Source organism: Papaver somniferum, chromosome 11 (assembly GCF_003573695.1).
Source record: "Papaver somniferum cultivar HN1 chromosome 11, ASM357369v1, whole genome shotgun sequence".
Taxonomy (NCBI): Eukaryota; Viridiplantae; Streptophyta; class Magnoliopsida; order Ranunculales; family Papaveraceae; genus Papaver; species Papaver somniferum.
This window is the reverse complement of record NC_039368.1, coordinates 7,547,061-7,562,808: the sequence shown is the minus strand read 5'-3', so window position 1 is coordinate 7,562,808 and position 15,748 is coordinate 7,547,061. Positions and strand designations below refer to the sequence as shown.

The 15,748-nt window shown below is 36.0% G+C and overlaps 2 protein-coding genes across 2 annotated transcripts; one reads left to right on the top strand and one right to left on the bottom strand.

The window, feature by feature from the left end:
- Positions 1–1,718: 1,718 nt before the first annotated feature.
- Positions 1,719–3,605, top strand: LOC113322643 (PAN domain-containing protein At5g03700-like). Its single transcript, XM_026570771.1, has one exon. The coding sequence runs from the start codon at positions 1,831–1,833 to the stop codon at positions 3,307–3,309; it is 1,479 nt and encodes a 492-aa protein (XP_026426556.1). The 5' UTR covers positions 1,719–1,830; the 3' UTR covers positions 3,310–3,605.
- A 3,370-nt stretch (positions 3,606–6,975) lies between these two features.
- LOC113322644 lies at positions 6,976–7,783 on the bottom strand. The gene has a single exon (XM_026570772.1). The coding sequence runs from the start codon at positions 7,685–7,687 to the stop codon at positions 7,265–7,267; it is 423 nt and encodes a 140-aa protein (XP_026426557.1). The 5' UTR covers positions 7,688–7,783; the 3' UTR covers positions 6,976–7,264.
- Between the last annotated feature and the right edge of the window lie 7,965 nt (positions 7,784–15,748).

Here is a 15,748-nt window from a genome sequence, read left to right as displayed (position 1 = left end):
ACTAAAAGTGAAAGCCGAAAGGGATTGTCATTGTACTACAAATCTTTTAATTGCCTTTAAATTCCAAAAAGGAAAAGTTGCACAACTAGAATTAGAATGGAATCAAATGCGATATTGTCTATCATTTTCAATTACAGTAAAGGTAGCAAAAACGGATATGGAGCATGCATATTACTACTTTTTACCTAATTTATTCTTGCCATCCCGCTATAGTTTTTAGACAGAAAGTTGGGTGGGAAGTGACCTGTCACATGTACAGTGCCCAGGTCGGTATTTCTGTGATAGAGTGCATACTGCTCCTTTTATGTGAGCATCCTAATCATCTTTGATGGGAAATTTGTCTGACTAATATTGATTTACCAAAGAAATAACTTTAGAAAATACGCCACCCTGCTGCCAATAAGTTAAGATGTGTATTTTCCAGTATCAGTTTTGCTAATCCCATTCACGAAGTGAATTGGGATCTCTAAAATGTCAGATGTTGATTTACCAATGATTGTCGGCTTACTTGATTTTGATAGTGATAACATGGATTAAGAATGACGTCGTGTATAAGAGTCACCCTTAGCCAACCTAGATCACTGTATATCTTAAAGCATGCAACAGTGCGAGTGTCCGACTACTTTGACCAAATTTCTCACAAACCCATGAATCAAGAAAGTAAATTACATTATTAAAATAAAATTACGAGCAAATCTAGATTGATTTTCAGGTATTACGAATATCTCATTCTTCTAACCATCAAACAAAAGAAAAGAAACTTTCTAACCAGAGACTACAATAAGTTTTCTTTGTTTTCTTTGAGCAGATCAATACGAAGATCCAGCTCTCAAGAATTTTAATAATTCTTCCAAGGAATGTAGTACTGGTAAATCAAAAAGTGACTACATATCCCCCTCTAGGTGGTAGTAAATGTGAAGAAGAAAATTTTCTCAAAACCCAAACCCAAAAGAATCAACAGTCCTCCTTAAACATGATAAGTACTGTCGGTTAGTTATAAAAAGTACATAAGTACGGTGATTTAAATGTTCGAAGAACGGAAGAAGGTTCCGTTGATCACATACATAAAAATAAAATGAAGTTTCTGGTACTATATTTGGGAACTCACATAGAACTGAATCATAGTTTTAATTTCTTAATGATAATAGTTTTAGTTTTTTATCATGTAGATCATTAATTACATTGTTTCTATTTTACACTGAATATGAACATAACAAATACTAGGTGAGGTACCACTTGATTTACGAAAGGACCTGGGATAATAAGATTACCGTCTATGGCCCTCTTTGGTATGGCCTGTAAATTTTCACATTTACAGGTCCATCGGATTTCAGCTTTCGGTAAGTTCAAAGTTTGCTGCTAGTTTATTTTATTTTTTTCAGTAATTGCGAAAACTCAGAAAAACAAGTTACAAAATAACTGTGAGTTTACTAATAAAATTTATCACATACCAAGCAATATGCGTCGAAATTTAATGGCTTTCGTATGATTCATCGTTATAACAGGATTCACTATCTCTGGATCAAGAGTTTATAGTATATAAGCCTAATGGTCGGTCTGTATTTGGACTAACAGACGTAGGTGGTCAATGAACCCTATGGTCTCTACCCTCTTTGGTTTCTATCTTATTTGAATTGTTTTGTTTTTTATCTTCAACCTTTAAAAAAGGTTCTAAACACTTGAAGTAAGAGAAACTATATTTTTCCTCTTTAAATATTGCCCATAGCCACATAAACAAATGTCTCTATCTCCTCTTCTCAAGTGCATCATCGTCTTCTTATACTATTACATTTCTTATCTGGTTGCTCATAGTTCTTAATCCGTTCCACCATGAAAACACTCACTAGCTCCTCCGGTCAAATTCATCTTCATCTTCTTCTTATCACTATTCTTCTCTCTTTGAACATAGTCATACAAGTAAGATCAGAAACCCCACAAGAACTACTCAAAGGTTTCACAGCAACACCAGACTCATCCATAACTTCATTCCAACAACTTCTTAATGATCCAACAGGTGATTTCTCACTTGGGTTTCTTAGAATTGAGGACTCCAAACTGGCTCTTGCTATATTACATGTACCTTCTTCTGAACCCATTTGGTTAGCTAATACAACTGGTTCACTAAGATGGCATAAAGCTACCCAACTTTCCTTTAATGGAAGTCTAGTTTTGTCTGATTCACATTCAAATATATTTTGGTCAACTGGAAGTGTTGGTGATAGAGTTCTACTTATGCATGATTCAAATCTTCAAGTGCAAAAGCTTTCAGGCAAGAATGAGCAATCAATTGTTTGGCAAAGTTATGACTTTCCATTTGATACACTTATTGAGAGTCAGAATTTTACAGTGTCCATGTCTCTTGTTTCTAGAAATGGGTTGTATTCTATGACATTAGGAGATACTTATTTTGGTTTATACTCGAAAGTTAATACGAATTCGACACAGCTGTATTGGAAACATGGAGCTATGGAAGCAAAGGCAGAGATTGTTGTAGGAAACGGTCCAATTTATGCAAGAATTAGCTCAAATGGATATCTGGGTATGTATCAAACTTTAAAAGCTCCAGTAGATATTCTTCCTTTCGACAGTTTCCAAAGACCGGTACCGGGAATTCGAAAACTAAAGCTAGAATCAGATGGCAATCTCAGAGGTTATTACTGGAGTGGAACAACTTGGGTGTTGGATTTTAAAGCAATTTCTGACGTCTGTGAGCTTCCGAATGCTTGTGGTTCTTATGGTCTTTGTCAACCGGGTAAAGGTTGTTCATGTCTGGATAACAAGACTCAGTACAATTCAGGAGAGTGTTTTCCACATAAAGCTGGGGATTTCTGTAGCAAAAATGAAGTGTTAGGGAAAGGATACTGGATTTTAAGAAGGAAAGGTGTTGAAGTGCCTTACAAAGAATGGATGGGGTTTGAAAAGATGGAAACATTAAATGATTGTGAGGATTCTTGTGAAAGAAACTGTAGTTGTTGGGGAGCTGTTTATAATAATGCAACCAAGTTTTGTTACAAGATTCAGTACCCAATTAATAGTTTAGTTAGTGATGGAGATGAAGGTAAATCAGGGTTCTTTAAAGTGAAGAATGAAGAGAAGAAAAGAGTTGTTAGCGTTGCAGTTGGTCTTGGTTTGATAATTGGAGCAATAATAGTTTTAGTTCTAGTTATTGGGTTTGTAATTTTCAGTATTTGGAGAAGAAGAAAGAACCATAGTGATAGATTATTGGAAGATGGATTATCTCCTGGTTCTTACAAAGGTTTAGATTCTGAGAGTTTTCGATCGGTGGAGCTCAGTCAACAGCGGAGCTAGTGCAACCGCTATCTCACACTCGATCAGATTCTAGGAAGTTCATCGGAGATGATTTTTTCTTCTTCATATCAAAACATCTCAAAATGGAAAGACTGTTGCATTAAACATCTGTGATCTGATGTATACTTTTACCTGCTCGAATTAGTAGACATCTTAATTGGGTAAACTAATCTTTAAATGATGTATACAATGAATGCAACAGCATGTTTTGATTTAGACAATACAAATATACTAATCCTGATTACTGTTTCATTATCAGTGCGACTTGATTATAAATTTATGACACATTAAACTAATTGTTCTGGTTTCGTACGTCAACGTTGTTCCTACATTCATTGAGGATAGTCCTCGGTTTTTACAGGCTCTATACATTTGACTCCAAAGGCTTGACAAAACTACAGGGGAGGAGGGCCCTGTTCTCCCAACTTCCAAGTATGAAATTTCAAACCAAAGATAAATTTGGTTGAGAACTTGGATTCTGTCCTGCTCATGAAATGAGTTACATATAAGTATAATCAGTCCAACTCAAAGTGCTGGAGTTTATTAATTACAAGTTGTCTATAAATATTCACTACACTGATGTTTGTGATCTGAAAAATAGGATAAATAAGAATAACAAACACCTGCGGAGTGTTCCCTTGATCGGGTTCAGAGATAGATCTCTGATCTATGCTGCAGAACTTGTCTTGTGATGCAAAAAGAAAACCAGCCAGCACGGTCAATCAACAAACGAGTACATTTCAGATTTACATATCTTTCTAAGGGAGACAGAATCTACAAGGTACTGTACTATAGAGCAAACCAGTTCAAGAATTTAGCAATTGAAAAGTACTGTACTATAGGGCTGAAATAAATAACTGGAAGAAATGACAGGAAATAACTGGAAGGACATTGACAGAATTATCTAGATATCATTTGGAAACACCAAAACCAATTCTTCGAGGGAACATTATCTACTGTTAAAATCAATGATAGAAGAAATTTACACTGCACATAGAATAAGAAAGTTTTCAACACATGAAAAGGAAAGATCTCAGCTGCGAACTTTTCCATGTCTAACAGTATGGTGTATATTCTACCAGCAGATAAAACAAAGAAACAAAACCACACATGCTTTATGGATTGGCAATCTATTTTCAAAGAGCACCTCCAAAAATTTAATCCGTTTGATACTTCAAATTTATAATTACAACATAGTCCCTAAAATTTCCTTTGCAATCAACAACTAGGGAACTGATTCAGTAAGGACTTTATTGCCATTGTTGAAGCCAGAAAGCTAAATCCTTTAAAGTATCTCACAGTTGTTGATATTTCAGACATGGGTTTACTGAAACCGACACTAGGAGACACTTTGAGTAGCTTACATGCTTTACACTAAGTGTTATATTTCTCTAGAGTCTCTTTACAGCTTTACATTTTCAAGGTTGCATCCCTCTTTTCTCCTATTCCTCTTTTTGAATTCTTCGTCTAGCAGAAATTTCTCCCCTTAAAATGTATCAACCAGCACACTTTTGTGGACTAGATATCCTTTCTACACAGGAAACTCTTAAAGAAAATTCAAAACCATTGTATATTGGGAATTCTATTTAATGTATGATTCTGGAATAGAACCCCAGACGACTCTAATTTTCCCCTTAGGAATAGAATCCTATATCTAAGATGACTTGGAATAAAATCCAAGACAGATCAAGCTATTGGGTCTTTCGAGGGACCCATACCTGAAAACAGACCAGGGTATCAGTTATTTCTAATCAAATCTTGCTGCCGTTGACAAGCTGGACAAAGAGATTACTTAGCAGTTTTATTTGTCTGAGACTTTAGACAATCAATAGTTTAGTCAATGTTAATATGAAACTATTGATTGTCTAAAGTCTGGTCAAACTTGAGTAAAGCAGGTAGAGTCACTACATCTACTGGTAAAGGTATCTCACCATTTCCCTAGCATTAGATGCAGCAACCGTAAGCTAGCACAAGTAAGCATGAACATATATTGAAGGAAGAAACACGAGGTGGAGAATGACGGTTAGGCTAGTTAGCATATTAGCTATTTATCTCAGCAAATTTTGCAACACATGGAAATACCTGGCAGTTAATACCACTTCGTCAAAAGACTATCGGTCTCTACAAAAGTGTAATCTAACCCCATCCGGTGCACAACCATCGCCACTTTTAAATCTGTATGAAACACTCAAAACAGAGTTTAGGTACAATAGTGAAATGATCCTGCAGAAAGGTACATCCAATAACGTAAGACCAATGCAGGCACGAATTCATATCAAACACAATTACAAACAATACTGCTCAAGTTAAATACATCCAAAATCCAGATCTGAATAAGTTTTCCCCTTTTGTCTTTCTAGTCTTCATTGTGGAGTTGTGGTACTAAATAAAAAGCTCAAAAAATGATCATACATTTCCTTAAACACAAACTCTTTATGTGAAAAGATAGCCAATGGGACTGACTTTACAAGTAACAAGATGACCGACAGAACTTGCATGTACACAAAAGAAGAGAAAAAAAGGCAAACTTTGAAGAACACAGAAAACAAAAGCACCATAAAAATATGATAATCCACTCATCATAACAGACTGATAATCCCTGGATACTCCAAATGGCACCTGAGTGTTAATCTAAATGAACCTTATCTTGCAGGGAACAACAAACTTAAAATCCTATGTTTACTTGACTCCCTTCTTTGTTTGAAAGACAAAGAGAACCTTCTATGAGTAGTGCACATGTAAACTTGAATGCGTATCGGTTATTTCCATCAGACCTCAATCCTATTGAGATTGCGCGAAAGCTAGGGAAACACAAGGTGAACAATGACAGATACCCTATCTCAGGTATTCATCTCAGCAATGGTGTAATACGTGAAACTACCTCGCTGTCTTAGCAGGTTTAAACAGGTATCCTTAAATTTTCTTCTCATTTATCTCATCCAAGTACATCACTACCAGTCTACCACCCCTTCATACATACATGTTCTATGTTTAAAGAATAAGATGATACTATCTAAATGGTAAGCACCTCTTCTCCCATTACTTAAACCGAAGGAACAATTTCATACCAAACACAAATAAACAAACAATACCACAGTTTCTAATCAATTGCATCAAAGTTTCAGCCCCAGATGAAATTTTCCCCAAATTCGTGTCACTAAATTAAAATAACAACTGATGATATCACCCAAATCCTTGACACGAAAAGATATTCAATGTTTCTGAATTTACATAAACTAACAAATAACTGAATAAGATTTTCACATACAACAATAACATCAATGAAACTAAAAAGGAACTAATCAGAACATATATAAAACATCGAAACTACAGTCACAAAAGAGTAATGAGAATGAAAATAAGAAGACAAAGAGAACCTTCTATGAGTAGTGAACATGTAAACTTGAATGTGTATCGTTTATTTCCATCAGACCTCAATCCTATTGAGATTGAGCGAATGCTAGAGAAACACAAGGTGAACAATCTCAGGTATTCATCTCAGCAATGCTGTAATATGTGAAATTACCTCGCTGTCTTAGCAATTGGTTCGAACAGGTCTCCTTGAATTTTCTTCTCTTTATCACTACCAGTCTACCACCCCTTCATATATACATGTTCTACGATTAAAGAATAAAATGATACTATCTAAATGGTAAGCACGCCTTCTCCCATAACTTAAACCGAACCAATAATTTCATACCAAATACAAATAAACAAACAATACTATAGTTTCTAATCAATTGCATCAAAATTTCAGCCGTGTTAAAATTTCCCCCAAATTCGTGTCCCTAAATTAAAATTACAACTGATGAAGTCACCCAAATCCTTGACCGCAAAGATATTCAATGTATCTGAATTTACATAAACTAACAAATAAGATTTTCATATACACCAATAACATCAATGAATCTAAAAAGGAACTAATAAAAACATATATAGAACATGGAAACTACATTCACAAAAGAGTAATGAGAATGAAAATAAGAAGAGCAGCAATAAAGGAATACTTGAGAGCAGCAACAAGGATAGCAAAAGAGATGAACAAAAGCTGCCCAAGAACTTGAACACTAGCCCATGTTAGTAAACCAGTTAATGCAATTGCTGCAAAATTCTCTGGATTTGGGTCTAACAAATCTTTCCAATTGAAATCGGAGAAAGGGTTTTTCTCTTCTTTCCCATTATTGCCATTTTCTTTCTCATCTGAGTTTAACCCATTGATTCCTTCTGCAAAAACCACAAATCTTTTTGGGTTTCTAGGGTTTCGAATTGGGATTCTGACGCAGGTGGGTTGAGGGATTAGTGGTGTAGTGAAAAGTGGAGGGAGTGGTTTGGTTATGGATTGCATTAGCGGATGAAATACTGCAGAGAAGATTACCATGTTGCTCTCCTCTCTCGCCGTCCAGAGTGAATGAAATATTTTGTGGCCGTGACCAAACGGTTGAGTCTCCGTTTTGCGTAAAGATACAACAAGGGTGAAAATGACCGTAACCACGGCAAAATCAATTCTTTTACCAAAGGCACGCTGCTAACCTACTTGCTTCATTTGGGGCACTGAAATGAGAGAATTCAATAGTGGTTTGGGAGTGATTCTAGTCTCTATCAGAAAAGATTTGAAGTGAGCCTCATTTCTTGTCTTATGCAATGAGTTCCTCGGACAAATCCTTCGGCCAACCTAGTATTTTCCATTTATTAGTGCAATATTTGTTTAGTCATAGTTGATTAGATTTCTATAGGATTTGATCATTTACTGTCTTTGTATATCTTTTTTATTTTATTTTTTAGCAAAGAAAGTTGAAATTGAGAGGAAATAAGTTCCAAAAACCTCAAAATAAGATCGGTGGAAACCTACTAATTAAAACCTTTAGCTAATTAAAATCCATTGTATTTACTGTTTTATTTTCTTTTTAAACAATTAAAAAAATACAACATTCTAAATAGGTATAGAAAATAAAAACAATAACAAAGAATCACTCCAGACTCCTTCATAAAAAAGATTTGAAAAGGAACATTAAATAAATTAGAAGTCAGGTATATCGCTTTCCATTGAGTTACTGATTCGTGAAATGAAATTTTCCTAAACTATTTCAAGGTAAAAAAGTAAGTTGTTTGTTTCATTAATATTGTTTCTGCTTCGATTAATGGCATATAACAATAGTGAACACATATTGCTTCTTCAATTTCTGCTTGTTATACACATTTTCTCTTATTATTTGCCATGTTGATCATCTCCACTACATGATTTAGCTAATTAATCTGATGAGTATTTTCCATTTAGCTAAAGAAATATTGCATTTTTATACTAAAAGGATTTTATTGATCATCTGTTATGAATGATTACATAGTCCTCTTCCATCCATTTAACAATGTCACGAGGATAGTTTGCAGCATTACAAAAATTAGTTGCTCCAATTCTAGCTTTTCTTTTTTTGCTAGATTATGAACAATATTGTTTTCTAGCATGTTGACCAACTTGCAAAACTAGAGATTATTACTAATAAACTTGTTCTTTCTAAGAAGAATTAAGTTCTGATTGAACCAATGAAATTGTGACTCATCTCTGTGAAGAGAATTGAACACATTTCCAGAGTCCATCTCAAAGATGACTTTATTGATACTTAAGGATTCCATCCACTCTATCGTCAATTCGAAAGCTTTGCATTCAAAGTATTCCACTCCAAACTCATCATCCACCTCTTCCTCCAAATTGATTACTTTGACTCCTAGGGAGTGACCTTCATAATGACGCACAATCAGATCAATACTGCCTCTTTTTAAGTCAGACATATAAGAAGCATCCATATTGATTTTAACATATCTACTATCAGGTAGAATCCATTCCTTTATCTGCATATTGTGATTTCTGTTTATATTGGTATTAACTATAGAAACATTACACAATTGAGCTAAATTTTGAATTCTTATAATAATTCCTTGAGCATTTGGTTTAATCCTTTGAAAAACCAAGTTGCACTTGTCCTTCCAAATGTGACAGCTAATACACATAAGCCTGCAAACATGACTTTCTGAATAAATATCATTCTCAGCCATATATACTTCACTGTTAGTGAACCAACTTACCACCCAATCCTGGAATGGATTAAACTCTTTTAAAATCAAAGAAATATTGACATTCATGCCCATCGATCCAAAATGATCTAGCATAAGCACAACCCCCTAACAGATGATTTCTAGTTTCCACACTATTATTATAAAAAATATATTGCAGGTCATTTTTATAATCTGCAATTTTCTCTTTGGTAGGAACAATGTCTTTTAGGCATTCCCACGCAAAAAGTTGAACTCTACGAGACACCTTAATATGCCAAAGTTGTTTCCAAACATCTATAGGAATCATGTCACTACTTATAATATTGTTGACATAATCAGTACACAAAGTATTATAAGCACTTTTAACGGAAAACTAACTTACCTTTCATATCTGGCTTCCAGATGAGATAATCCTCACCTGTAGTTGAGGCATTCATTCTAAAAATAGCATTAACAGTATCGTAATTAAACGGGTTATTAATTAACTTATTATTCCAAATTCTAGTTCCTGGTAGGAAAAGCTCACAAACAAATTCATAAAAAACAAGTATAGAAAGACCCAAAATTGGGATAAGTGGATTATTATATCCCATAATTTAAAAATCTAGCAAAATATTAATTTTAGTTCCACACTTAACAGCCCACATAGAATTTTGTTAAACTATCTCAAGACCAGAATATATACTCCTCCATAGCCAAGAACAATCATCTTTGAGCTTATCTAAGTGAAGTAAACTTCCATGTTTTCCATATTTTGCTCTAACAATTTGCATGCAGAGAGAATCATTACCACTATAAGCTTTCCAGGAAATTTTGGTCAGTAAAGCAGTATTAAAGTGCTCAAGATTTCAAAATCCAAGACCTCCCAAAGCCTTAGGAATATTAAGTTTATTTCATCCTATCAAACAAAGACCCTTACTATTTTGATGTGCCCACCAAAATTTTCTCTGAATTGAGTCCATTTTATCAATCATAGTCTTAGGAATTCTAAAACCACCCGTCTGGTGAGTTAGCGGAGCATTCAGAACATGCTTAACCATGGTAGACATAGCTGATTGGTTCATGGTTTTACCTTTCCAAGTTTAGAGTTTAGAACCAAAAGAGTGGATAATTAGGTTGAAATCTTTTTTTTTGTTTCTACCAATCAAAAGAGTAATCCCAAGATCTTTATCAATGTCTTTCATCTCAGACATTTTCAGTTCACTAGTTAGATCATATTTGGCACTATGACTAAGATTATGGCTGAAATAAACACTAGACTTATCTAAATTTAGCAGTGGCCAGAAACTTTACCAAAGTTATCTAAAACATTCATGATACCAACAATATTATGCATATCAGCCTCAGTGAAAAAATGTGCATGTCATCAGCAAACATTAGGTGAGTAATATATCTGGTGCATTCCTGGCAACCTTAACACCTGAAATTAAATGATTAGTTTTTGTATTCAAAAGAAGTCTAGACAGATATTCTATACAAATTATGAACAAATAAGGTGACAGAGGGTCACCTTATCTTATACCTTTTGTTAAAAGGATAAAAATGTGGAGGAGGAACTAGCCCTAATCACAGCAAGTACTCCTAAGAGAATGAGAGGTTAAGAAAGATAAGATAGATTAATTATATCCTCTAAGTATACTTTCTTTCTCCTTTTATAATAATCTTTCCTTTACCCTCTTATGGATAAATACCCATATGACTAATATATTACAATGTTGTCATTTTCTTCTTATCCAAGTAATTAAGGATTGAGGAGAAGGGCCTTTCTCCTTTGTCCTAGGATAAAGCCCGACTAACTTAAGACTTTCTTTCTTGACTAGGCCTAACCGATAATCATATGGGTTAGGCCTAGTCCCCTTATCCCTTAAATGGAGATCCTTGATAGATTATGGGGCTACCACCTTTTGGATTGGTTATTTTCATGTATCAACATTAGTTCCCTGATTGTTGACTGGTCGCAGACCATGTCAACAGTCATATGTTGATGTGCCCCTTAATGGTTAAGGATGACGAGATTCCTATGTAGTTACAGTCACGACCCTTGGGATATAGCGGTTACCAAACCTTTTGGTAATTGTATTTGCCTTTTTACCCCTCTATAAATAGGAGAGGTCTCGCTTCTTTATTTTTCATATACTCTCTATGTTTCTTTCCTTTATCCTACTCTTTTCTTTTAGACAATATAAACACCATCTGCCTGACAGGCCTTCTTATACACTTGATGAGATGAGGGGGAGTCAATGGCTTAAGAATCTCCTTCGGTCGCCTACAAAAGAGGATGGCTCCATCTTTTTCCCGACGGATGACTACTGGTTCCTCGCATGTTAAACCCCCATCCCTTATCTTCATCCTTTTCCGATGGTTGGATCATTCGTTCCCAGGCGGATGTGTCTCCAATTTCCGCTTCAGAGGAAATACCTCGCCTAGCGACTCATATGGGGAATACGTTTTTCCTTATATCGTTCTTCGTTCGTCTGCTGAGTCCCCTGCCTATTGGGATCCGTATGTGGAATATATTTTCTCCAATCCAAATCATAGGAGCACTCTCCGCTCCTTGGGTATAGAGGCTGCTATTGAAGCTTCTAAGTATAGGCATGTTTGTCGAGACCAATAGAGATTATCGCGTTTGTTTGCTCGCTGGATGATTGATCCTCATACGTTTTTATTTTCTTGGGGTGAGGCAACCCCAGTCTTAGAGGACGTGGTTGCGTTTACTGGACTTCCCATTCATGGGTATACTTCCTTTGCTGATTGTTGCGTTTTCAACGATATATATGAACCCAAGTGATAAGGTTCTTCGCGACCATCTAATTTTAGCCAAGATGGAATCAATAAATTTTCAGTTTCCGTATGAGGTCAAACTCGAAGCTCCGGAAGAAAAGGATGACGAGGTGGCGTCGATGTCCAATAAGAAAGGTAAAGCTGCCATGACTGCTGCGCATGGTTCCTCTGATAATAATTCATCCTCGCGTAAACTCATGGCATCCGCTATCAAAGATTAATCGAAGGGGGCTATGACTGAGAAGTTTGACGACGTGCAATAAGTAGAAGGGGATAAAAGTAGTCATAAATCTAGGTCCGGGAAACATCGTTCTTCATTCTCATGCTGGATAAAGTATTGGGTCCTATGACTTCTGGCGAGCGGAAGGGTGTTCCTCCGCATTAAGAGGAAACAGATCGGGCAGAATTGGCGGCTTTTCTTCTTTTCTGGATATCTCATGATGTGTTCAAGTACAGTTCCCAATACACTATTAAGAATGAGTTGATTCCTTTGGCGGTGTTGATGTCTCGTATTGTTTCGTTTCCACTCTCCCCTATGTTTTTGGGTCGTTTATATCGTTATTTGGACTTAATGGCGCGTGACATTCGTCCTTTGGATGGGGTTCATGAGGTAGAAACCTTTATTCCTGCTAATTTCATTCAGGCGTGAGTTTGGGAGCGTTTCCCTCTATACGAGCTGAAAAAGCGGGGGTCTAACAACCACACCCAATATTTCGATTAGCAATCTGTATGGACTAATTCCAATATACTTTCAAGAGAATCAACTAGACACAATCTTGATAAAGTATATCAAAGAGTTATATCTCCCTTTATCGATTCAATTCTTGCTCAAGCAAATAGAAATCTGCAAGTCTAATTGTGTCATGTCCCAGTTATGGGATAACCATCTGGATGGGTGCCCTTATAACTAGTCATTAACTGTGTCCGTAATTATTATTATTATTTTATCGTTATTAGTTGAGACGTGTGTTTCGCACACTGGCCAGGTGAATACTACCCTTATATTACTTTATGGTTGTGAGTAGAGAGGATATTGAATAATTGATTATCAATCTAATCTTCTTCGTCTAGCTCTCTATCTTCCTTCCTTCTTCTGTCAAACCCTAACTTCACCTCTTATTCTTCTTCTTATGCTCCTATCATCTTCATTCTTGTTCTAAGAGTTGTTTATGCTTAACCATTGTATTAGTAATTAGTACAACTGGTATTAGAGCACTCAGTTCTGAGTGACCCAAACCATGGTGAGAAAAGCTGAATTTGAAGCCTTAACAAAGCAGTTAACATCGGTTCTGCAAGCTAATGAGAACTTAGCTAAGGAAGTGTTGGAAATTAAAGCTAAGCAAGATTCACCTTCTCCGCTGCTGATGTCTACTATGATGGAGCTGTTCAGAACAGAATCGAAAAAGTTGTTAGAAGAATTTCGAGACCAAACTGCTAGATCTGGTGATGGAATACTCGAAATTCCCATAGTGCCTAGCCGTAATGATCGATTCAGTGGTAATAATTTTGCATCTGGTGAGAGTTCTAATTTTGCTCATACTCATAAGTTTAAAGTTGATTTTCCTAAATTTGATGGGGTTAATCCTAGATCGTGGGTTAGAAAATAAATGATGAGAAAAGATACATGTTGCTTCCATGTATTTAGAAGGAAGAGCTGATGTATGGTTCCAAGATTATCATGTGGGTAATGAGTATATTCCGTGGGATGTATTCATTAAAGATCTATGTTCACGCTTTCAAGAGCTAGGACATGATAATATAGTTGGGGAATTTAACAAATTGATTCAAGTGGGAACTGTATTAGAATATCAAGAGGTTTTTGAACAATTGAAAGCATTGATGTTGGCTAAGAACAGACACCTTACCGAAGAATACTTCAATTCCAGTTTTATCAGTGGACTAAAGGAAGAGTTAAAGATTGTTGTTCAAATGTTTTCACCAGTCACACTAGAGAAGGCCATTTACTTAGCCAGAATGCAAGAAATCCTCATTGATAGCACAACTAAGAAGCTCAGGACTAACAGATTACCCTCATTATTCATTCCTCGGGTGCATAGAAATCTGGTCACCAGCCCAAAGTCTACTTCACCATCACCAAGAGGGAATGTCTCCACCATCCCAAGACTGCCTCCAATTAGAAGACTTACTTATGCTTAAATGAAGGCTAGGAAGGATAAAGGGTTATGCTACAATTGTGATGAAGAATTCAAGGCTGGTCATAAATGCATCAAGCAGCAGTTATTTATGTTGGTAGATGAGGAAGAAGAGCCAGTTTTCCTTGAAGAAGATTCACCTTCTAGCTCTCCAATAATACAAGAAGTGACTGATGAGGAGGTAGGAATTTCAGTTCATGCATTATCAGGTAACATATCCCCAAGTACAATTAGAATTCATGGCAAAACTCAGAATAAGCATCCTATCACTATTCTAGTAGATAGTGGCAGCACACATAGTTTTATAGATCCTGAAATAGCCAAACTCGGTGGGTGTTGTATTGAACCTACTGCTCCCTTTCAAGTAGCTGTTGTTGATGGAAACAAGTTAGTTAGTCCAGCTAAGTGTTCAAGTTTCCAATGGGGAATGCAGGGGAATAAGTTTTAGTTTGATATGAGGATATTAGCTCTTGGAGGCTGTGACATGGTACTTGGAGTAGATTGGATGAAGGGAATAATTCCTCTGCAATTTGGCTTCAATAAGTTAACAATTTCTTAAAAGGAACGGGCAGAAGGTGTTGTTGCAGGGCATTACTGAGTCTACTGGTATATCTCTAATAACAAGAGATGCGTGTGACAAGTATATGAGGAAACACAAGCATGGGATTGTAGGCTATTTGTTTTCCATCACTGGTGAAGAGAAACAAACCATAACACCTCCTGACCTCCAACCACTTTTGAACTCTTTTCAGTCCATATTTAAAGAACCTACCACCCTTCCTCCCACTAGGAATCATGATCACCATATTCCATTACAACCCCTATCAACTCCACCAAATCAGAGGCCCTATAAAATCCCTTACATTCAAAAAGATGTAGTAGAAAAGTTGGTGCACGGGATGTTAACTTCTGGAGTTATTAGACCAAGCCATAGCCCATTTTCATCTCCAATACTACTAGTTAAGAAAAAAGATGGGAGTTGGAGGTTTTGTGTTGATTATAGAAGGTTAAATGAAATCACAGTCAAATATAAGTATCCAATACCAGTCATTTATGAGCTTCTAGATGGGCTAAAGGGTGTTAAGGTATTTACTAAAATAGACTTGAGAGCTGGCTATCATCAGATAAGGGTTTTTCCAGCTGATATCCACAAGACAGTCTTCAAGACACACCAGGGACATTATGAGTTATTGGGAGTGTCATTTGGGATTACAAATGCTCCAGCAAGCTTCCAAGCTTTAATAAATGATATTTTCCAGCCTTACTTGAGAAAATTTATACTGGTATTCTTTGATGACATACTCATATACAGCCTAGACATGGAAACCCATATCCAACACCTAACCATAACTTTGGAGTTGATTAAAGAGCATTATCTCTTTGCTAAGCTTAGAAAGTGCTCTTTTGGTCAATCACAGATTGACTACTTAGGACACATTATTTCTGGAGATGGTGTT

What these genes read in the sequence shown, in the direction of transcription:
- LOC113322643 (XM_026570771.1), top strand. Translation starts at nt 1,831, where the DNA reads ATGAAAACACTCACTAGCTCCTCCGGTCAAATTCATCTTCATCTTCTT.
- LOC113322644 (XM_026570772.1), bottom strand. Translation starts at nt 7,687, where the DNA reads ATGGTAATCTTCTCTGCAGTATTTCATCCGCTAATGCAATCCATAACC.